At 31.5% G+C, this 25,927-nt stretch overlaps 1 protein-coding gene and 1 long non-coding RNA gene across 3 annotated transcripts in view; one reads left to right on the top strand and one right to left on the bottom strand.

Moving 5' to 3' along the window:
* Positions 1-25,927, top strand: part of LOC127699971 (uncharacterized) — a 200,884-nt gene that overhangs the window by 28,455 nt on the left and 146,502 nt on the right. The gene's annotated exons all lie outside the window — the stretch shown is intronic.
* On the bottom strand, positions 701-21,066 carry LOC127699271 (uncharacterized). 2 transcript variants are annotated; one of them, XM_052203021.1, is made up of 8 exons: positions 20,407-21,066; positions 18,394-18,578; positions 16,258-16,333; positions 13,260-13,605; positions 12,448-12,642; positions 8,488-8,658; positions 7,088-7,172; positions 701-5,358 (listed from the first exon to the last, which is right to left on the bottom strand). In XM_052203021.1, the coding sequence occupies exons 1-8, from the start codon at positions 20,819-20,821 to the stop codon at positions 4,309-4,311; spliced, it is 2,523 nt and encodes an 840-aa protein (XP_052058981.1). In that variant the 5' UTR covers positions 20,822-21,066; the 3' UTR covers positions 701-4,308. The 2 variants fall into 2 exon arrangements, with proteins under 2 accessions (XP_052058981.1, XP_052058982.1); XM_052203022.1 differs by lacking the exon at positions 20,407-21,066 and having other exon boundaries at positions 18,394-19,837.

Below are 25,927 nucleotides of genomic sequence, written 5' to 3'. Positions count from 1 at the left end.
TTTCCCATCGTTTAATATTTTTTAAATTTACACCATTGAATAGGTATGCCTCAATACATGTTCTGGCAAAGTTTTAACAAAATTGACCGTCTTGTTCTAATTTTAGAATTGATTGAATATGGTCAATTTCGGCCATCATTTAAGCCAGTCCAAAATACCAATAGGTATATATATTCGTTTATTTAAGAAAATGCATGGCATAGAATATGACTGTTACTATTGGATTGTATAATGGTATCATATTCTAAAGTAAATATGAACTGTAATTGGTATATGTGATATTTTTAAATGAAATGCAAGGTGAGAACTAACGGATACATATAAAACTTGGGTAAGTCTCATTTGGCACTTTCTATATATAAATACACGTGGAAAAATATTTTGTCGTTTAATTTGCATATAAAAATGCTGGAACAAATATCAGTCATATAATTTTCAAATGACAACTTTTTATTAATTTTCACCGTTTAAATTTTACAAAAACTTTGATCAAAGTGACCTAACGGACCCCCCAAAAATAGGGTCTTTTGAAGAAAATAATCAAAATTGACATCTATAAACCCTCATAGCTACAATTTACGGTATGAAAGTGCAAAATGTTGTTTGATATATGTGATAATTCCGTTGTTCATTTGAAACAGCAATTATCTTCAATATGCGGATCCCGGGCGGAAAAAGGGGGGGGGGGGGGGGGGGGGGGGGGGGGGGGGGGGGGGGGGAGGGGGTGGGGGTGGGGTGCTAATAAAGAAACGTAAGGAGTGGAACTTGGATATAGTCTATGCTCTCCTCCATGAGTGGTTGCTGGTTCGTGACACATCCTTCTCCCACCTATGTATGCATTAAGTAACTATAGCCCCCCTACATAAATATAGGGCAAAATGACATTTCATCACTATGACATTGGTTACATTCCCCTGGACTACAACCGCTCCGTCAGTTTTTTTACATGTACGTTGGAAGGCTGTGGTAGCAACAAGGACAAAATCCTTCACTTTCTAAATACTTTCTGTGCTAATGCGAGTAAATTGTTAGCTTTAGCTTGTATTTTGATAGTAGTTGAGATCTTATCACCAAGAGCACAACATGCAGTAGGCTGCTGATCAGGCTGATAATTACTAATACTACTATACTAGGTTTCAGATTTTGATCTGACAAGCCTCATCGACTCCTGAAATTGCATCCATATTATCATAAGATCTTGGTAAGACTACTGAAATTTGTAAATCATTATATCATATTGTAAACGCCAGTTTTTTCAGGTCTGCATGTCCCTCTTTGCATTATTTTTAAAAATATTCATGTCGACCGGTCTGCATGAGATCTGATCTACATGTGTCATAAAACACTTACCAAGGGAAAGATAAAATACAAATATTTCAACATTTCTATTATCATGATTATATGTAGTTTGAAAGTTGATTCATGGTCTCAGTAGAACTAGTACATGTATGTCCAAAAATAACAGTTTGTTATATATCTGCTCTATAGACTATAGTCACTGATAGTTACATGTAGTAATGGGGTATATTTTATATAACAAATGTATTCATAAGATATTGTGACCTGATAAGTGATATCTGTCACATTGTGGACATGCATGCAAATTTCATTGAATTTTCTTAGGAACTACAAACCAAGGCTTTGTGGGTTTTTTTTTAGATTTTTTTGGAAATGAAATCTCATCTGTATTATACTGTTTGATGCATTTTCACTTCCATCACATTCCAACTTCTTGTTTATCAAATATTTAGAACTGGGATATTGTAGTGATCAACAGCTCACAGTTCCAACTCGTTAAAACATTTTTAGATTGCTGTCTCATTGATAGGAACCCTGTTATTTCTTCCATCTATACATGCATTCCGCTGAACAAGTATACATTATCAATGTTTTTGTTAAGGGGTCAGATGAGGATAGCCTCAGGATCAAGATTTTCTTGCTGTGTTGAAGACCCATTGGTGGCTTTGCATGGGCTGTTTTGTTCTCTTAGGTCGGGTTGTTGTCTCTTTGACACATTCCCTGTTTCCATTTTCAATTCAACACAAAAAACAACAGAAATAAAGCTTGAAGGAAGAATGTATGTTTTTTTTCAGGTTTCCAAAATAAAGGAAATAGGGTACAGAGTGTAGCTATATTTTTTCCCCTAAAATATCAAATCATTTAGTACCAAAATAGTCAAATGACACTTTCATTTAAAAATAAACCAAGGTATATTAGGGAAACCTGAAAGTCATGCATTTTATTTGAATCTTAGTCATTTGTAGTAAAATTGTACACTGTTTCATAACAAGGTGACATATAATAATGCAATATAAATGGGTCAGTAGCCTATTACTTTAAAAAAAAAAATACAAATGAAAGCCAAAGTCATAATATTAGGAGTAAATGGTGATAAATCTAATCACACTTATCAGCTTCTAAAATAACACAGCCCTTATTATCACAATTATGTTGACTGTCAGAATAAAGAATCCATACGTCTTTACAAAATAAATCCTTCATAACAGTTCTTGAATTAATCTTTTGTATCTAAATGCACAAATTTCTACAATTTTTTACTGTGTTTTCACATACTTAACATATTACGTTAATGCTGAACATGTATATTGATAATATTGACTTTCTAACATTAGAATTTGTCGTTTGCAAAGTCTTATATTTCTGTCCATCTTTGCACTAAGACAGAGAATTTCAAACAACATTATAACAAAGATGGCAACTAATTGTTGTGTAGGTAGTTCCATCGGCTTCATTTTACAATAAGATAATCAATGTTTTCAGTTTTCTACAATTTGAACTTGTAGGTAAATAGAAATAAGAAGATGTTGTACATGTACGATTGCCAATGAGACAACTATCAAGACCAGAGTTCAAGTGAATTGGATGTAAGCAATTATAGGCCACAGTGCGGCCTTTCACAATGAGAAAAACCCATAATGTATTATTGTAACCTAACTGTACTAAAGGCCCAGCCATGAAAAATGTGAAATTTATATATATATATATATATATTATTTGGCCAAACACCCAATAGATATAAGAAGATGTGGTATGAGTGCCAATGAGACAACTCTCCATCCAAGTCACAATTTGTAAAACTAAACCAGGGTTTCACACTAAGGCAAGTCCATGAGTCCTGGACTCATGAAAATCTGTTTGGACTCACCATTTTCAAACCTGGTGAGTCCAAAGATGCTTCAAGATTGAAATATTTTGTATAAACTGAACACACATATCATCATTTTATAGCAAAAGTTTAAAAGAAATCTGAATTTAATGTAATTTCATTGCTCTATTAGGTCATGGAGGCTAAAATAATAAATTGTATTGTGATAAAATATCTTCTTCTTACTGTTGGACTCACCATGGCCAAAAACGATGAGTCCCTGGACACGCCTTCAAAAATCCGTAGTGAGAACCCTGGTCAACCATTATAGGTCAAAGTACGGTCTTCAACACGGAGCCTTGGCTCACACGGAACAGCAAGCTATAGAGGGCCCCCAAAATGACTAGTGTAAAACCATTCAAACGGGAAAACCAACTGTCTAATCTATATAAAAAACAAGAAACGAGAAACACTTATGAACCACATCAACAAACGACAACTACTGAACATCAGATTCCTGACTTAGGACAGGTGCAAACAAATGCAACGGGTTTAAACGTTTTAATAGGTACCCACCTTCACCCTTATCTGAAACAATAGTGTAACATCACAACATAGAAAGACACACTATAAAATATCAATTGAAATAGCTTAACTCAATCAAAAGACATATTAACACAAGTGAACATACACTGAATGAATAAATTTGATCTATGATACAAGTCTTAATGTTTTTTTTAAAAGTAATCCCTACGCAATAAAGATATATACATGTATAACCAGGATGGTTTTCCAAAAAGAGAGAGAAAAATCTTACTAGATTAATGGTGTCCTTTCACAATGAAATCTAGTTACTGATGCTTTAACCAAATCAGCTGAATGGCAAAATTTTATGTGCATATTTTTTTTAAAATATGTATGCTTGGTTACTAGTTAAAAGCTGAATCAAGTCAGATATTTAGCTCTAATTTTTGCATTTATCGTAAAATGTTCCAAATATTAAAGTTTCATTCTTAAATCAGAAAAGGTAACTTTTATAAAATCCATAAAATAGAATTACCAATATCTTTCCAAGACAAAACACAATATAAATACATTGTATACTTGATGGTGTACAATTTGACAAGATAAAACATTATGTGCATTTTAATCTAAGAACAGTATTCCTGCAACGGAAATTTCTTTTGTCATGACTATAAAATTTACTGTTCAGTTGCAAAAGCAGCAACGAATACAGAGGCAGTTTTGGAAGGAATGTTAAACTCTTGTAACAATAATCTTATTCCATTTGCATCTCTTCTGTTAGCTATCTGTAAGTGTGATAAAGATATGCCATTTTTTGCAAGTCTAATGCAAGTGTCTCTGCTTACAGTTTTGTTTTGAACTAAATTATCATAGGAAGATTTGCAACTACAATAGCAAATGCTATGAATATCATTATCTTTACATTTATTCTTCATTTCTTGGTGAAAGAGATGTTGAAGAGACTGTACATCTTCTATGGCATTGTGTGCACTGTATTCCAACCCAACATACTTTAAAATAAGAGTTGATTGTTTGTAATTGTCTACTTCATTTCGGGGGAAAATTCTTTTAGCTATTTTAAGTGTGTCCAGAAATCCAGAAGTAACATTACAAAAAGAAGAAAATAAGCTGAATTCTTTCAATTTGTTTGAGAGTATTGCAATGTCAAAATTACAGATGTTATGTCCAACAAGGAGTGGATTTTGAATTGTTTTTAAAAATTCAATAAAATCTAACAATGCTTCATACTGGGATTTGGTTTCCACTTCCTTCCCATGAACATACATTTTATTCTTAGCCAAACAGCAGGTAATTCCTGTTACTTTTGAGGCTTCAACAGAAATATCACATCTTGGTAAAATGTAAGATTGATATAGTGTCTTATCATAAACAGCTGCTATCTGAGTAATATCACTAACTCTGCTTAAACCTGTCGTTTCAAGATCAAAAAATGTAAATGATTCTGTTCCGTCCAGTTTCAATGGCGATGGAATAGTTACGGCCTCAGTATCTGATAATCCTATCGTTGCAATTTCTGGTTGATATGAAACAGATTCATGGATAGTGAATCGCCTTTCTTTCTTATTCCTTTTTTTCTTTAGTTCAGTTCTTTTTTTCTTGAACTCGCGACTTCGCCTTTTAATCCTTCTTTTCAGTTTCTCTTTATCCAGTTTCTTTGCAATACTTTTTGTGTATTCTCCTGGAGATAGAAGTGCAGCTTCATTCATCTGAAATATTATGATGTAAAATTTAACACAGAGATATGTCTTGCCTTTTTCGTAATTTTGGTAATGCAAATGTTGAAATTAAAAAAGCAATACTTTAACATGTAAGTTATGATAAGGGGGTGGGGGCTATATAATCTCCATAGAAACGAGACTTGCAATTGCCAGTAAATTTGCATACCAAATATCATTGACTTAACATTAGGGATTCACCTTAAACTGATCACAAACTAATACATGTAAACTAAGTCAAAGTATTAAAGTCAAAAGACCATGAATGAGGGGGCAGGGCCAAATATTCTCCATGAAAATGAGATGAGCTAATCCTTATACAACTTTAGACCAATTAACATTGGCCTACCACAAATGGTTCCCCTTGAACTGACCTAATCACAAACTAATACATGTAAACTAAGCAAAAGTTTCAAAGTTAATAGACCATGACTGAGGGGACAGGGCCAAATAATGTCTGTGATAAGAAGATGTGCCAATGCTAATACAACTGCATACCAAATATCATTGAAATATCACAAATATTTATGTCAATTCTATAATTAAAAACAAAAAGAAACATTCAACTGTTAAAATTTCATTTACAAGTATCCTAAGTAACCATAATTCAATTTTATTTATGGAGTTTTTGAAATAAGGATTTACACCTCTGAAGAGCCAAAAATTTCTAGAATTAAACTTGTTTTCTTAACCTGATTTTTGGGTTTATAGGACTGTAAAAAAAAAATTGGTGAAGAAAAAATCATATGGTGGTGCACTTCTTTTTTTGCTATGGCCATTTGAAAGTACCCAATTCTGATAATTTTCCCATTTTTCATCAATTTTTACCCATTTTTGGGCTATTATCATGGAAGAAATCAGTTGCACACTTAAACTTTTTTTAATACTTTCAATAAAGATGAAGGGGACCAATCGGAATAAATTGAACTTAAAAAAACTGTAGGTAGATGTTAATATAAGAAAGTTTTTGTAAAATTTTGTTGCTTTTTCGTGTAATTTTTGACAAAAAGCATAATATTTCAACTTCTTTGTTATAAATGATTGAAAAAATATACATCTAAGAAATTTGAAAAGAACAAAATTATATGGAATGTACATGTTTATGGTAAAATCATTTCTTGTATCCCTCACCCATTTTCCCAACATTTTGGCTGATGAGACTGACTTGATTGGTATTAAAATTTGAAAATTCAATTACCCAAAAACTACTTGCTGTGGATTCATTATTATTCGTTGGATACCAATTTTCAAGGATTTCGTGGGTACAGGTGAACCACGAAATTAAATGTTGAACAAATAACAAATTTTCTAAAGGCTTGTATGCAGACTTCAACAAAACCACGACATTAAATATCCACGAACATGTTAGTTTTCCTTAATCCACGAAAATAAATGAATCCACAGTATTGTAAATACACATTTTTTTCACAGAGTTAATTTTGATTATAATATTTTTTAAATGCATTGTTTTCCACTTGCATCACCTGTGAAAATAAGGAGATGTGGTATGATTGCCAATGAGACAACTATCCACCAAAGTTCAAATGAAGTGGATGTAAGCAATTATAGGCAACCTTACGGTTGTCAACAATGAGAACAACACATTCTGTATAGTCGGCTATAAAAGGCCCTAATGGCTGTTCTTAATTTACTGACATATTGACATACCATAATCTAATTGTATAAAGGATTATCAAAACCTCCAAAAATTCATATTTACCTGTTCTAAGTAATTGTAACCCTCATTCTTTTGAAGCACAGCCGATGACACTCTACTTGCTAGGGATTGTGAACCACCATAGTGTCTGAAATATAAGTAACCTATATGTTTTCTTACAGTCAAACATGTTATGTTTGTACAAATAAATTTTTGAGATAACATGTATTATTGAAAGGATAAAAAATTTAAACCTTTCCTTTGTCCCAATCATACAATATATAATTAGTACACAAATGCATTGATGACTTCCTTCCTACTTTATCTACCTATTGACCATGGGAGACCCTCATGGGTAGTCAAAGTTGTTAAAACAACCCCTAATAGTAGTTTATCTGCTCAGCACAGCAGGCAATGTGTGGTGTAAGTAAATAATGTTAATGGCTGAAAATGAAAAATATTATAAAGTCGATCTATATACAATATAGTAGTTTTTTTTCATTGTTGAAGGCTGTACATATTGTTGCTTATTTTTGCTTACATCAACCTCATTAGAGCTTTGGTGGATAGTTGTTTCATTGGCAATCATAGCACATCTCCTTATTTTTTTGAGTCATTATACCAAATGTAAAACAGTAAAACAATAAAAGCTATAAAGTTTATGGGTGTTTACTTCATGGATTTGATCTAATGTTCCATTCAAGATTACAAAGAAATCTGGTGTAATTTTTGCTGCACACAGTTAGTTTTCAAAATAGGAACATTAATTTTTTTTTCTTCCTGTCATAATCAGACTCATAATGAAAACATAACAAAAATGTATAATGTTGATTTTCAACTTAAGGTAGATTCGTTGTATACCGCCATCTTGGATTGTACAGTAGCAGTACACTATCAGTCCAGTTCTTTGTCTTAATCTGCTAATTTTGAGACAGATTTGCAATTCATGTGTAAGGCTGTTTATTTGTATACAGAAAATAAGTGATTAATTGCATTATTTTAAATGTTAAAACAAATGACAAATATTTGTGTTTTTTAGAATTGATTTTTCAACTTAGCCATTTAAGGGGAGATACCTGTTATAGTAAAAATTTTAGACTGAAATGATAGTGAAATATTTGTTTTTTTACTTCTAGCAAGAAAACAAGTTCGGTGACCCCATTTTTACTTTTTATTTTCTCAAAGCATTTTATAAAGCCTATCTCCTCATATTTCATTTCAAAATTCTATCTCATAGATTTCTTTTTATATACAAAAATATGTTTTTTCATGAACAATCTTTACAAATTTGGGCAATTTACCATGACTTGTAGCTTGAAAAATAGCACGGTGACCCATACTTTTTATTATATTTTTGAAAAAAGCATAGTAAAATCTTCATCTTGGCAAAGTATAAGAAAATTCTATCTTAGGAAATATATACCGATGATCCACTTTAACAATATTGTAGAAATTTTACTCACTTGGACTTCGGAGCCTTTGTTGCTACAGAATGGTTGAAGCTCTCATTAGCCTGTGTGGATCCTAAATTTCTTAGTGAAGATGCCTTGCTTTTATATTTCTCTATAAGATTCTCTAGATCTCTCCTCAAATCTTCACTAATCAAAGGCTTTCCATTAGGAAGGCTTTTATATCTACATAAAAAAAAAATCTTGGAATTTTAAACTAATTTAATTAAGCTATACAATTACTAAATTATTACTGTTAACCTTTAATGTGTTCAACATGGTTTATATTCATGAATATAAACTGTTTATTGCATTGGATATCTGCCCTGATATTAACAGATTAAGCTGACATTTGTCATTTTAAAGTAACATTGATAATTGAAGAATATATATATATACATTTTTAGCTCACCTGGCCCAAAGGGCCAAGTGAGCTTTTCACATCACTTGGCGTCCGTCGTCCTTAACTTTTACAAAAATATTCTCCTCTGAAACTACTCGGTCAAAGTAAACCAAACTTTGCCACAAACATCATTGGCGTATCTAGTTTAAAAAATGAGTCCGATGACCCGGCCCGCCAACCAAGATGGCCAGCATGGCTAAAAATAGAACATAGGGGTAAAATGTAGATTTTGGCTTATATCTCTAAACCAAAGCATTTAGAGCAAATCAGACTAGGGTAAAATTGTTCATTAGGTCAAGATCTCTCTGCTGTAAAATTTTCAGACGAATCAGATAACCCATTGTTGTGTTGCTGCCACCCAATTGGTAATTTTAAGAAACTTTGCAGTTTTTATACGACCACAAAACATTTTTGCAGTCGTATATTGGTATGACGTTGGCGTCTGCCGAAGACACATTGGTTTTCGCACAATAACTTTAGTTAAAGTGAATGGATCTCTATGAAATTTTACCATAAGGTTCAATACCACAAAAAGAAGGTTGGGATTGATTTTGGGGGTTATGGTACCAACAGTTAAGGAATTAGGGGCCAAAAGGGGGCCAAAAATAAGCATTTTTGTAATTTCCAGACAATTACTTGTGTGTTATTGTATGGATTTCTCTGACATTGTACCACATGGTTCCATATCACAAAGGGAATGCTGGGATTGATTTTGGGGGTAATTGCCTCAAAATTTTAGGAATTAGGGGCCAAAAAGGGGCAAAAACAAGCATTTTTCTAGTTTCATGACAATAACTTGTGTGTCAGTGTATGGATCTTTCTAAAATTGTACTACAAGGTTCCATATCACAAAGGGAAATGGGGGTAATAGTCTTAAACGTTTAGGAATAAGGGGCCAAAAACAAGCATTTTTCTAGTTTCCAGACAATAACTTGTGTTCAAGTGTATGGATCTGTCTGAAATTGTACTGAAAGGTACCATACCACAAAGGGAAGGCTGGGATTGAGTTTGGAGGTGATGAATCATAAGGGGGTTCAAAAAATTTGGGGGGGGGGGGGGGGATTTTTTTTTCTATTTTAAGACTTTTATGATGTATTTAAATTGATAATTATGGTTGCAAACTCCATTGGTAATTTGAATTGAGATTATGACCATATTTTGAGGGAAAAACATTTTTTTTTGAAAAAGGGGGGGGCAGGTGAAAAAAAAAATTAAGGGGGGAGGGGGGGTAAAAAAGAAATTGTGGGGGTAATTTTTTTTTCTCATTTCAGATTACAGAAATTAAAAAGAAATTTTTTCAAATAGTATTTCTTTTTGCAAAAAAAAAGGGGGGGGGGTAAATTTTTTTTTCCGGGGGGTTGGGGGGGTCAATTTGCAACAGCATAGTGTATTTCACAAAAGCAAAAAAAAGGGAGGTAATTTTTTTTGGGGGGGGGTGGGGTCAATTTCACAACAGCATAGTGTATTGCACAAAAACAAAAAATTGAATATAAATTCAAATCACATAACCAATTCTAAGTTCTTTGAATACAGTTTTTCGGTGTCAGAAACCTATTATGTGTCAAATATTTATTTACAATCCAATTTCAGACCTGTATCAAGCCCGAATATTGTGTCCATTTTTGCCCCAACTGTTCAGGGTTGGACCTCTGCGGTCATATCCAGCTGTGCTCAGGGAAGCATTTTATTGGTTTATATCTTCAATATTATTATAGAAAGAGATAAACTGTAAACAGCAATAATGTTCAGCAAAGTAAGATCTACTAATAAGTCAACATGACCAAAATGGTCAATTGACCCCTAAAGGAGTTATTGCCCCTTATAGTCCATTTTTAACAATTTTTTGTAAATTTTATAATCTTTTACAAAAATCTTCTCTGAAACTACAGAGACAAATTTAACCAAACTTGGCCACGATCATCATTAGGGTATCTAGTTTAAAAAATGTGTCCGATGACCCCACCTACCAGTCAACATGACCGATGGTGACATGTCTAAAAATAGAACATAGGGGTAAAATGCAAGTTTTGTGTATAATTTTTTGAACTGTTATAAATAGGGAAAATCTGAAAGGAGCAAAAATGTTCAGAATAATGAGCTCTACCAATTATCCATATACGTCAAAACTGTTAGACAAATTTTTATAGGGGTTATTGCCCATAAATGACAAATTTTACCATTTTTTTCATTTTTGTCTTTTATCATGAAAACTATGATATTTAGAGAGAAATTTTTTTTTCTGTTATGCCTTTATATGATTTTAATTATAGTAGATAAATAAACACTTTAAATCACAAAAATTCGTTTACAAGGGTTCCGCGGAACCCAGTATCTCGCCTACTTTTGCTGTTAGTCGCAGGCTCAACAAAAATGGGGAAAAAATTATTAAAAATTTTCCTCTAGATACTATCTTTTGACTGTAAGAAGCTTCTATCCAAGTTTGGTAAAAATCCAGGATTGGTTATGAATCTAATAAATGTTTTAAAAACTTTAACCGCAGACTTTATGTAATGTTAACTGGAAGAAAAACTAAGTCCATTTATAAGTAATATACGGAAAAACATGAAATAAATTTTTACAAAATTTTCTTCTAGATACTAGCTTTTGATCATAAACAAGCTTCTGTCCAAGTTTGGTAGAAATTCAGGATAGTTTAAGAAAGTTATTAAAATTTTAAAAACTTTAACCACAGAGTGAATGTAATGTTAACTGGCAGAAAAACTAAGTCCATTTAATAGTAAAATACGGATAAACAGGATTTTTTTTTTACAAAATTTTCTTCTAGATTCTAGATACTAGCTTATGATCATTAACAAGCTTCTGTCCAAGTTTGGTAGAAATCCAGGATAGTTTAAGAAAGTTATTAAAATTTCAAAAACTTTAACCACAGGGTGAATATTTGTGGACGCCGCCATCGACGGAATGTAGGATCGCTATGTCTTGCTTTTGCGACAAAAGTCGCAGGCTCAACAAAAATGATCAGCAAGGCAAGATCTATTAAAAAGTCAAATTTTGCCGATATAGGTAGTAGACTCAGTCACTCTTCATAGGAGCGATTGCCCTTAAATGAGGATTTTTTTTACCCTCTTTTGTGTTATGAGCAAAAACTAAAGAAGATAGAGAGAAACTAAAACAGACTAAAAGATCAGTAATACAAGATCAACAAAATAGAGATTTTTGTCATGAAGTCTATTCTCGTCTACAATGTTGGAGAGTGTCCTTTGTTTGAAATGCATATAGACCAAGGTGAGCGACACAGGCTCTTTAGAGCCTCTAGTTATGTGTTATTGCTGACCAGAATATAAGTCTCTTTTTTTTATTACATATGACTAGGTAAAAATGTGCTTACAATGACAGTTTCCATATTTATCAATATTAGCATTGTTTCTTGTACAATTGAACTATAATTATATATTAATATAGTATTTTTTTTTATGAACTTATTTTTGTTTATCATCTTCTTTGATTTGTCTCAATGTTTTCCGGAAAAGGGAAATGTGGTTAGATATGAATGAGACGGCAAAGTTACAATTTAAAAAGAACCATAAAAATCATCTTTAGGTCATGCATACTTGAAAGATATAGGATCATCTTTAAATGTACACCAGTCTACTGCACCACACAATCCATGATCTCCAAAGACATGGGGAACAATTCTCGAAAGACCCTCATCAATTTTAAGATCACTGCTGCTGTTCTGTGTAATTGCATACATGAAACATCTGTTCAGATAGGGAATTACTTCTCCTGGCTTCAGCTCCTTGTGCCTACAAAATTATATTTTTTATCATTACATAAGTTGAAACTGAAAATCAGGGTCTAAACTTTGATTTTGTATATCATTTAAAAAGTTCAAATCATAATTGGTACTAAGTTTCAAGTTAATCTGACTACAGCTGCATGGGGATGTTAAATCTATCTTTTATCTAATATTGAGTGAACCTAAAATTTTTTAGACCCCCCCTCCCCAAAAAAAAAATAAATAAAAAAAGGGTGCTCTGTTTTATTAAGCAGTTCCTGATCCACTTTTGGAACCTGTTGTGTTGCTTATTCAAGACAATCAAGTACCAATCCAGTGAACATTAACAATTATGCATGAAGTTCTCAACAATAAATGTTATAACGTTATTTGCTTGACATAGGTGAGGGTGTTGATGAGGGTTTACAGAATAGAAAATTATGGGCAAAAAAAGAAAAAAAGAAAAGGGAATAATGAGGTGCTAAAATATAAAGATTAGAGAAAAATGGACATAAGTTTAAAGAAAAGAGAAAATAGCATACAAAATTAAAGAATACAGAAATGAAGAACCCCCCCCCATCTAGATCCTCATAGGTAAGGCTAGAGCCCAAAAAAAATTATGACTGAAAACATAACTTTTATTACCTTTTAGACAATTCAATCAGTGATTTTGTTATTCCTTTTGTAGTATGATTTTGGTCATCCTTTTTTTTCAAGTTTTCAAAGTCCATTTTCAGTTTCAACATGGTAGTTGAATCATTGTCAGCATGAATGACGTCAATTGGGCATTCATTATCAGTCATCTTATGTGCCATGGAAACAGCCATATCTGGTTCCATAGACTTACTAGACCCATACCAATTTCTACAACAGTCATGACTTGGAACTGTTTCATTCTTTCCCTCATGATGCTCACAAAATTTACAGCTTTTGCTTCTTATATCATAGCAGGTCACTTTCCCTGTTTGTTTTCCTATCATTGAAGCATGTCCTGAAATTCAATATGAAATTACAAATTTTGGTTGAAAAAGAAAATATTACAATTCCATATACAAAAATATAGTTTGTTTGTATGCATACATATGTAGGACTCTAAAGTGCGATGGTACTCTAAAGTGCGATGGTCACGCTAAAGTACGATGGTCTACGCTAAAGTGCGATGGTGTCAGACGCTAAAGTGCGATGGTTGTTTTTTTTTAAGTGCGATCAGATATCACGCTAAAGAGCGATGGTATGACACGCTAAAGTCCGATGGTGTAATGGGAAAGAAAAGCTAGAATTTTCTATTCGGACTAATTTCAGATAGTCACTTTTAAAAGTTTATATAAATTTTCAAAACCACTTGGATTTTCATATCAATTGTATTTTGACCTTATAGAATACCAGGTTGTTTGATAGTTTGGTGTATTGCTGTCAAATTTATGGATTTTATTAATAAGTAAGAAAAAAATCTAAAATTTTCAGTTTAGGCTAAATACAGATAGTCACCTTTAAAACTGTTTTTCAAATTAACTTGGATTTTCATAAAACTCTACACCTATCTCATTCATATATTGATCTTACAGAATGCCAGGTTGTTTGGGAGTTTAGTGTATTGCTATCATTTTTATAGATTTAATAAATAGGTTAAAAAAAGCTTAAATTTTCAGTTTAGGTTAATACCAGATAGTCATCTTTAAAAATTTTTTTAACATTTTCAAATCAACTTGGATTTTCATATAACTCTACAGCTATCTCATTAACATATTGATCTTACAGAATGCCAGGTTGTTTGGTACTTTGGTTTATTGCTGTCATTTTTATGGATTTAGTTAATAGGTTAAAAAAGCTACAATTTTCAGTTTAGGCTAAATTCAGATAGTCACCTTTAAATTTTTTTATAACTTTTTCAAATCAACTTAGATTTTCATATAACTCTACAGCTATCTCATTTATATGTTGATCTTACAGAATGCCAGGCTGTTTGGTAGTTTTGGTGTATTGCTGTCAATTTTATGGATTTAAAAAATAGGTTAAAAAAATCTTAAATGTTCAATTTAGACTAAATTCAGATAGTCATCTTTAAAAATTGGTATAAAGTTTCAAATCAACTTAGTTAATTGGTAAAAGAAGCTACAATTTTCAGTTTAGGCTAATGTTAATAACACTATATATATATGTGGAATTAACTAGCACATTTTGAATTTTGTATTTATACACCAAAGTCTATTCTTTGATTTCCAGACATAAACATGCAAATATTAAAATAGAAAAAGAACCTTAATCATTTTTGATTGTCTTTAAGTCTTAGAGGGGCAAGGACTCTTTTTATAGTTTTTTAGATGGGCAAGGACTTTTTTGCAGAATTTAAAAGGATGGGCATTAACTTTTTTAATGAAATAATATTAAGAATGCACCGGCCCATCCCTCTGGTAAATATTGAACGGTCCCTTACATCAGTGTATTCTTCTATCGGATGTCGTCCTCAATGCATTCTCTGTGTATGTGTATTAAAATACCTTACTAGGAATATTAGCAACATATAATAATTGAATCATTTGAAACCTTTCAATTATAATCAGAAAAGAGAGGGGGGGTCAAAAGTTTTTATGTAGTTGAAAGAGGGGGGGGGTTAAATTTTTTAACACATTTTGAAAAGGGGGGGGTCAATCATTTTTTATCATTTCAAATTTACATTTTGCCGGCCCCCCCCCTGGAGATAAATAATGACCGGTCCCTAATGCTGTCGAACGTTGCTAACATCGATACTTTTGCGGAAAAACGCACTTTAGCGTGTTCAAATGATTAGCACAGACCATCGCACTTTAGCGTGACTATCGCGTTTTAGCGTCCCCATCGCACTTTAGAGTCCTACACATATGTATATCTTGTAAAGTCTGATCATTTTATTAGTTCACAATTGACAAAATATTTGTTTGAAATATGAATAGAAAATTATTGAGGATTAGATGACCCTTAGATCAGTCAGCAAGAAACCCTAAAACTCAATAAATCTAAAATAGTATAGAAAGTCCCTGATCTTAAAGTAGAAATATTTGTCAACGTGAATTAATTGTAAAAATTTGTTTATTACATCTGGTCATAGGTATTATATATTCTTAACTTGAATTCAGGTGCATGTAAGTTAGTAGGTCTACATTCATTACATTATTTTTAGTTTTACCAGCTATTCATACTATACTGACATTGGCTGAAGTTTTCATCAATCTTCAAATTTTGTGTATCTGTCACTATTGAGTTTATAACAATCAGAAAAAGGTTCTTTGGCTTAAATTATTAAGCTTGTTTACATTTAAGTGAGATTCTCATACATGTAACAGTCTTATGTGAAACATTGAACATGTAGACATCACATGCAATTCTGATTGGTATGTATATTAATTAATTGTAATTTATATAGTACTGTAGTTGTACATGCATGTATAGCTAGATTATTAAGGTTTTGATCTTATTAGACAAAAATATAGTTGCAAATTCACCATTAAAATTGTACCAACAAAAATAAATATGTTTAAAATTGAGAATGGAAATGGGGAATGTGTCAAAGAGACAACAACCTGACCATAGAACAGACAACAGCAGAAGGTCACCAACAGGTCTTCAATGCAGCGAGAAATTGCACATTTATAAAGTGCAGGTTTACCTGTTAAGCTATTGTAATTGAATCCTGTCCCACGTTTTTGCCAACCTGCATCAAAACTGACCTCAAGCTCCAACTCCTAAATTACATAAATTTGATAAAAATTAGACATCGCAATAAGGTAGTAAACAAATTATGAATAATTTGAAAATTTATATTGTTCATTTAAATTCTTAAAGAATTATAAAAGACGTAACATAAAAAAGATTAACTTATTTTATTAATCATTTTGAAATTAATTTATTGATCTGTTTTAACACAATATAAATAAAATATATATATATGTTGTGTACAAGATGTACAGTTTTTTTTTTACACATACCTTTTTGCACCAGGTGATAAAAGTTTATCTTCAAAAATTTATCAACTTAATGTTTTAAATTCAAATCTATATACTTGAACCTGAAATTTAGTGCTATTCTCCTTGTTCTAAAGCTGGAAATAAGAACACCTGAATGGTTTAAATTCTATTTTTTTTCCTCTGTATACTGAAATCATATCCATAAAAAGTATTTCTGTGTTCTTATGTTTTTTTGTAAAAATGCTCAGTATAACTATTAGATTGTATCATGTAGTCATGGAAATATGACAGAAGTATGTGAAACAAAAGACTGTGATTGTATCATCCATTTGCATTAAGCAGTTCAATGAAACACTAATAATTTGTACAAAATTCTGTGCAAATTATAATTGGTATACAACATATATATATGTTGTGTACAAATTGTAATGTTGTACAAATTAATTATAATTTGTACAGAATTTTTGTACAAGTTATTAGTGTTTTATGAACTGCTTAACACAAATGGATGATGCAAGCACACAGTTTTTTGTTTCGCATATTTCTTTCATATTTCCATGACTACATGATACAGTTCAATACTGAGCATTGATACAAAAAACATTATAAGAACACAAAAAGACTTTTCATGTATATGATTTTGGTATAAGGAGAAAAATAAAAATAGAATTTAAACCATTCAGGTGTCCTTATTTCCAGTTTGAGGACAAAGAGAATAGCACTAAATTTTAGGTTGGAGTATATAAATTTGAATTGAAGACATGAAACTGATACATTTTAGAAGATAAACTTTTATCACCTGGTGCAAAAAGGTATGTGTCAAAAAACTTATAAATTGTACAAAAACCCTGTACAAATTATAATTTGTACAAAATTACATCTTGTACACAACATATATATATATAATTCTATTGATTTATTTTTTATTTTGATTTATAGATGGACATATATAAGATTGTTCTTTTGAATTCTTATGTTTTTAATTGTTGGAGAAGTTATATTTTTAATTGTAAATGTAAATTACTTTTCATTCAATTCAGAAAATGATGCTTTTTCCATGTTTAGGCCAATTAAAATTAATTGATAGATTTTCATCCCCGCCCGCCCCTCTGAAATCGTTCCGCCCCAATTTTTTTTATTTTGAAAAATTTACGATTTCCGGATTTTGTTCATTTTCGTTACCGGTAACTGTCGATAATTTCGTTTCATTAATAACATCCTGTTTCAAATTTTGGTTTTTGCATTTCTTTGTATGTTTGATTCGTTATACATGTATATACATGATAGAACCTTATTATTACACTTGCATATATGAAGAACACGTCACAAGAGCGTTTCATATCTAATAAAAAATAAAAAATAAAATCCTCCCACCCACCCCATTTTTTTCAAAAATTTGGATGAAAATCTACTAATTAAATTTACTTGGCCTTATGTAGCCCTAATTACAAATTGTGTTAATATTTTATCTGTACCTTTAGGACAAGTTTTGTGATTTCGGGGCCTTTTATAGCTGACTATGCAGTTTAGGCTTTGCTCATTGTTGAAGGCCGTTGGGTGACCCATAGTTGTTAATTCCTGTGTAATTTGGTCTCTTGCAGAGTTGTGTCTCATTGGCAATCATACCACATCTTCTTAATTTTTTATATATATATATATATATATACCGGTATATGTATATATATAATTCGTCTAAACGAACAGCCCAATAATGTTAGATCTATAAATTTGCGGAAGTATATATATATATATATATACACATGTATACATATATAAGTCATATTTGAAAGAGGTCCAGAAGTAGATTAAAATAAGTCAAATATATCATATAGTATTACCTTATCTGTAGAAATTTCTTTTTCCAGTTGTTGAGCTTTCTTGCAGGATTCTTCAGCAGCAGATACAAAGATTTTTCCAATTTTCTTCTCATGTTTTTGGAAACAAGACTTACTCATGACTGGCAAGTTACATTCTGTCAGAAAGTTTCTTATTTGTGCATATCCTAAGCCAGCATGTATCATTCCTACATATAAGAAAGCATTTTATGAAACAAAAATTACATTTTGTAGAAACCAACTATAGTTCAACTTCAATCTATATAATTGAAATGTATTTTTTCCACAAACTTTTCCTCTCAGTAGAACTAGTTACTTATTTTGCTGTTATATTGGAGTGAGACTATTTCAGTTGAACCCATCATGTTTTTTGATGGTTTTAGATTATTCACATGAAAAATGTCATCACAAAAACAGTAGCAATTATATTTTAAATTAATACTACCTGATTACATATAACTCTTTGTTTCGTACATACATCAGGTTAGTTTTCCCGTTTGAATTGATATACATTTGTAATTTCTGGACATTTTAGAGCTGCATGGTTATGCCTTATGGGTTTTGCTCATTGTTGAAGGCTGTTTGTTGACCTCTAGTTGTTAATTTCTACATCATTTGGTCTCTGATAGAGAGTTGTTTTATAAGCATTCATACCACAATCATACCACATCTTCTTATTTTTATGATTATTCTCATAACACTTTATATACAATATCATTTCATTGATTTAAATACCAATTAATTTGATATTTAAGGAGAACCTTTGTATTAATCTCAGAATAAATACCAATATTTGTACAATGTTATGTTATGTTGAAAATGTGTCTCAAAATTTCACATTTAGCTTTTGATGCTCAAACAATTGGAAATGACTTAGTTTTATTTCAGTGGTAACAGCTGTGTCATACATGTCAGGGGCAGATTTAGGAGGGGGGGGGGGGGGGGGGGGCTGGGCCCCCTTTTTGTGTGAAAAAATTGGTTGATAATATAGGGAATCACTGAAGCATGACTGCAGCAGGCCACCTCTTAGGCAGTCAGTTGGTCCCCACTTATGAAAATTTCTGGATCCGCCACTACATGTACTAAGTTTTCACAACCAAATAAAACCATTGGTTTTATAGAGTGATAAAAGAAAAGGTGCAGTAATATATTTTAAAATATGTTGAAACTGGCAAATATTTTTTGGTAAATTTGGAAACTGACCTAAATTCCTTGTACTCTCTTTAATCTTCTTTCATTTTACTCACTACTTAAGGTATGTCTAGCTACATAGAGACATACATGTAAGGACAATAACCACCATGTGGAGAATATATATATTTGCCTACCATAGTCTACCCTTTTCATTTTTAAATTTCTATCCTACCATAGTGGTATTTTTAGGTTATCTGTATTAAGATATCTTTTATCTTTACCACATTGGTATTTTTTTTTTAACTTTATTAAATACCCACATTGGTATTAGATTAGAATACTGTTTATATAGTTTCTCATTGTTCATGAATCATATTATGTTATCATTTGTCAATAAACATTTTGTAGAACTGTAGATTTTTAACATTTATTGCAATTAATGTTTTTTGTATAAACTTTGAATATCCATTTTATATTTTTGATACTTGAAAATATCTGTCCTTTCAGTTCAGTAGTTATAAATGTCTTTTTTGAAACAAAACAAAATTTGGAAGACAATTTCAAAAGGGGAAACCACAGGGGAAGTAACTCTACACACAATTATATCCAATAGATGCAAAAATAATAGTCAATCTCATCATCTCTAAAATATTATCTACAAATACATTTCTGAATATACATGTATGTAATTGTCTTCTTTTGTTGGGTGAAATAGGAAGTGTACCCAATATTGGCAATAGGAAAAAAAAGGGTAAAACTTTTCAAAAGAAATAGGTGGATATGCTTAACTTAACACGAACATTGTTTACATTTTACATAAAATTAAAAAAGTAAATTTTGATAAAATACGTAAATGCAATTGATATTTATTAAAGTATTTACCTATGACTATCTTAGCAGTGATGTCGAATGATCCAGTTGGACCCACTTTTCCCGTTGGCACGTCTGTTACCGTTCTGCATTCTGTGTTGGTGCATAAAATTTGAAGATAACTGCCGAATCCGGCCGTCCGTTCATGGAGGGTATCATGCAGGTGCAACGGAACATTGCACCTGCAACAATACATTTTATCTGCCAGTACGCCTAATTCTACTATACGTCTCCCCACCTTCCAATTGCTGTCAATCATTCCTTCATTCCCGGCCACTTCCTCCTCCGCCCCGATATCCATGTAATTATGTTGCACATATGTGTGATCATTTGTTTCTTCAATACTAATTTGTTTGAACGATTTGTTCAAAGTTTTGAAAAAGTTAGAACGCTTAGACTTCTTTTTGGATTCAAATAAACCCCTCATTGTGGTTATCGTCTGTCAATGTCAGTATCCAAGGTAAACGATCTGTGTACACAGATGCTTGAAATTGAGTGCCTTAATAAAACGCATCAATGACTTCAAGTAGATGTGTACGAGTTATTTCCCTTACCCCAGGTCTACCACCTTAAACTAAAGTTAGAGTGCGAAAACCAATGTGTCTTCGGACGACGACGCCAACGTCATACCAATATACGACCGCAAAAATTTTTGCGGTCGTATAAAAAAAGCTAATGGTCTGATTTATGTACAAAATTGTGAAAGAAAAACAAATATGAAATATTTCAACAAACAATGACCCTTTTATTACAGATTCCTGACTTGGGACATGCACATACACAATGTGGTGGGGTTAAACTAGTTTGTAAGTACATTTGTATGACAACCTCAAGTGCAGGGTGATGAGGTATAAATAATTCATTGCTATTAAAGTCAAAACTCAAGGTTGGTTTTCTAGCTTCTGTGTCCAGTATTTGGCAGGTAGAAGTTAACAATTCTGCTGATGTAATTTGATGACTTGCAATCTAAAACGCTCATGTTTAGTAAACCGTTTTTAAGATATTAGTATTATACAGATCATTTCACAAATGAACATGTATGCATGTACTAACTTTCTCTAAATACAATTTTATTGCAGTGCTGATGGAGCTTGTCGTCATGTTGCAGCATGCTTATACGAGTTGGAGGCATTTGAGAAGAAGTCTGTTACTGACGGTCCTTGCCAGTGGAAGAAACGAAAGAGGGAACATGATGAGCCAGTAGAGGTGGAACGAATGAAGATTATCAAGCCAAGGTTTTAACTTAATCATTTTTTATCTTTAGCACTGGTAAAATGAAAAAATGAATAAAAATATTCTAGATTTCCTCATATATTACAGTATTTAGTATATATATATAGAATATTCCTCATATATTACAGTATTTAGTATATATATATAGAATAATACATGGCAAAATCCGTATCGCATGCTGTATCACCACCAGAAACCAATATCAGTCCCGAGGGCTGATATTGGTCAAGTGGTGATACAGCATGCGATACGGATTTTGTCATGTATTATTCTGTTTATCATATATTTAAATAGAATCAGATTAATGTCATATATGTTTTTTTTTTAAATCGTCCGAAAATATAACAAACAAAAGAACATAAGGATTTTCCTGTATTTTTCCAGGTGACTTAGTTTTTTGTAATAGACTTCCTTATTTGCTTAATATCCACATCGTAATGTCCCCTACAACCTTATTACATGCTCAATATAGAGCTATGAAACTGGCAAATAATATACTTTAAGACCATGTATTTAAACGCATTCACTAACAATAGTGTCAACTGTTCCCTCCTGTAGAATACAACCCACCTTCTCAATATTTGTTGTTAAATTTAATCATTATACTACAATCTGAACTCATTTGTATACATAAATATGGACAACAATGTTGCCACTTATCACATATTCAAAGATTATTAACAGACAAACAGGGGATTCCAATATACACAGTCATTGGACAAAAGTGAGTTCCCACTAAAAAAAACTTATTGTATCTATTTTATAAAAATCGCTTATAAAGTTCTACTGGGTAATATTTTTTTTGAAAAATATAGATTTGAGTTGAAATGATATGACATTTCTTTAGTGGGAACTCACTTTTTTCCTATGCCAGGAAATACAGCAACTGGACGTCATAGGTCAAACGTTGACATCATTTGATTTATGACGTCACGCCAGGTATGTGATACGGATTTAGCTATGCGATACAGGTTTAGCTATGCGATACGGGGTATGCGATACAGACTGAAAAAAAGAACCTTTATTAGATATACAAAATTGCTATATTTTGTACTAAATATATGATAAATACATGTATATCATATATATATGTTACACACAGATCGACATCTGGCCTCGAATCTAAAAAAAAACCATTTCAATGCATATTTTTTTTATATATTTATTAGGAATAAGTTATTTTAATAAGAACTTTGTTTTCATTTTTCTTGTCGCTAAATAGTCTTCTTGTCGCTAAAATATTCTTCTTGTCGCTTCTTGAAGTTTCTTTCGCTACTGAAAACCTTGAAATCCTAAATACATACAATGCCAACATTTTATGCTTTACCAATAAATACATTTAAATATTGTAATATCCCAAAATAGGAGGATGGAAGCATGTGTATCATCAGCAGACCATGTAGTATCCAGTTTTGATCCTAGACAGATGGTTGACAGAGCTGCAGAAGACGAGAAGATAAAACAGTTTGCAAGTAAATTAGCACAGGTATAACAACAAATAATTTAACAACACGCCCACCGGTTTTATTGGTGGATACACTATACATTCAAGTACAGCGCCCTCTAGTGACTCCTCTTGAGGTTTGAAATCATATTGTACAGATATCTTTATTGTATTTAATTTTTAAACCTCAAAATGAAGTCTTGAGCAGAACTCGTGTCCATTACAAATAGGTATCATGGTGCTTACACATGGTGCATAGTTATAACATACACCAACCATTCTTGTAAAGTTAAAGGACTGACAAAATTGGACAGTAACATTTACAAATTCAAAAATATTAACAGCAAAAAATTAATCAAAATAATTATTTTTGTGCCAGACATTTTTGTAACAATATAACACACTTGAATACTTAAATACTACTCATATTATAATTAATTTTTATTAACAGTGAAAGCTTTATTTAATACTGCATTAGTGTTCTTAAATGTTCAATGCAATATCAGTATTTTTAAAAAATTTTGCACTGCAGCACATATATATATATTTATTTCTTATGCAGCAAAAATACTGCAATCTGATTGGCTAATTACCCCGGTGTAAATAACACCCCACCTTGTTCACCCAAGGATAAATAAAATTTTGCCAAAAAATTTAAAAAAATGAAGTTTTGCCAAAATAAAGAAAAAAAAATATAAAATGTAAAAAAAAAAAAAAAATAAATAAATAAATGTGAGGACAAAAATTGAAAATAAAAAATTATTTAAATTTTTTTTTTCCAAAAAATTCAAAAGAACATAAAAAATTTCTAAATTTCCCAAAAATAAAGAAAAAATATATTTGACAATGCGCAGCAACATCGACGTTGAAAAAATGTTACACCGGAAATTTTTCATTACCACTTTTCAGTTTTACATCCTTGTTTAAAAATTAGTAAAGGAATTGTTCATAAGAAATAAATTCGTTATCTTGGTGTAATCAGGGGTGTACGGAATTTTACACCGTTGTTGAAAATTCATTCACCCATTCTGCTGCGCCTCAGGGTGTATGAATTTTCAACAACGGTGTAAAATTCTGTACACCCCTGATTACACCAAGATAACTAATAATATGCACCATGTGTAACCTTTTTAATTTACGACTTTAAAAAAATTAATTCTTATTTCTAAAAAAGTTAGTATAGAAAAGGTAACAGTTTAGTTTGTGAAATTTATGCTTTGAATTTTTTTCAAGTTTATCATTGACAGGATTTTGCAATCAATTCAGCAATTTCAAAACTAATTTAAAAGGTTTTTAAGACAGTTTATAAAAAAATGAAGTTCTGCTCCTGACTTTAACAAAACACCACAAAGCCAGTAAAGGTAAAATTTAAAATTATAAACAAAAAACAAAAATATCAACAAATTCATTTTTTATTACTTACCAACTCTGAAAAAAAATAGCATTAGTAAGAACACACCCTTAAACATTGTATAAATTTTTCATATTTAATTTCCTTTTTTAAATTTTTCACAACTTACTTTTAAGAAAATACATCATATATAGAATTCATTAAAATGTCGAATTCACATAAAAATTATACATTATATCTTGTACCATTGTCCAGCAGATTCTCAGTTAATATTTTTCTTCAAATTCTTAAATCAACAATGTTATTTTTTTCCTGTAAAATATATAATTAATGCTTTGGTTAATTCAAGTGATTTTTTAAATAGATAAATCCCGAGGCCAGAGCACTAGAATTTCTACCCCATGAACCAGTAGATGTGGTACAGATGGACTATTCAGAGGCAATACAGGACTTAACAATTCCTACCAAGGCTAAGTATTTTAAAGATAAGTATGTATGTTTAATTGATAATGAAGAGGACATAGTTGAAAATTTTATGGCTACCTTATCATTCAGTTCAGATGATGTGATGCTTATATCAAAGGCAACTCAGGGCCAGAGTAGCAACAATTTATGGTTCACTATGAGGAAAGGTTTAATTACTGCTTCTAACGTTCAGGCTATAATGAATAATGAGGACCCAGATCTTATTTGCAGCCGAATTATAGGTAGTGAATCAGTTTCTGTAAAGAATAAATTCCAAGAAATGGCCTTAGACTGGGGTAGACGCAAGGAATCAAAAGCCAGGAACCTATACCAAACAGCTCATGGATTGAAAAGGAATAAATGTATAACTGAAACTGGTTTGGTGGTAAATCCGAAGTATCCATGTATAGGTTGTAGTCCAGATGGAGTGATCACATGTAAATGCCATGAGAGTAAGGTTATTGAAATTAAGTGTCCATTTTCACTAAGAAACAAATCTGCTAAATCTGTATTACACATGAAAACTAATTCTGATGGTCAAATTGATTTTTCTTCACAGTATTATTGTCAAGTGCAAGGACAAATGGGAATTATGGAGATGAGAAAGTGTGATTTGGTATTCTACACCAAACATGGAATAGAACAGGTAGAAGTCAGCTTTGATGAAGATTTTTTTAACAGAATGCTGGTGAAACTGCAAAACTTCTTTGCAGATTATATTGCACCATTTCTTCAAGAAATAGTGAGTAAAGACAACTAATAAAAATAAGTCTTCTAAAAATTGGTCAATGGGTACTTTAAATATTTTCTTATATATTTCAATCTATAAGTCATTTTCATATCTATTAATTTTTTTCATTCCAAAATACTATACGACTCAAAATCATGGTTCTTTGTACTTGAACAATTTATTTAAAGCAAAAGATTATTTTTTCTTCTGGGTGGTGGGTTCACTTAGCTAAATGTATGAATTTATGTATTTTAATATATTTTTAACAATTTTCAATAGATTTCTTCCAAATTTTTGAAAGCACTGACCA

This window comes from Mytilus californianus, unplaced genomic scaffold (genome assembly GCF_021869535.1).
Source record: "Mytilus californianus isolate M0D057914Y unplaced genomic scaffold, xbMytCali1.0.p SCAF_1, whole genome shotgun sequence".
NCBI classification, from domain to species: Eukaryota; Metazoa; Mollusca; class Bivalvia; order Mytilida; family Mytilidae; genus Mytilus; species Mytilus californianus.
Note: the sequence above shows the minus strand (reverse complement) of the source record. Positions and strands in the feature narration are given on the sequence as shown.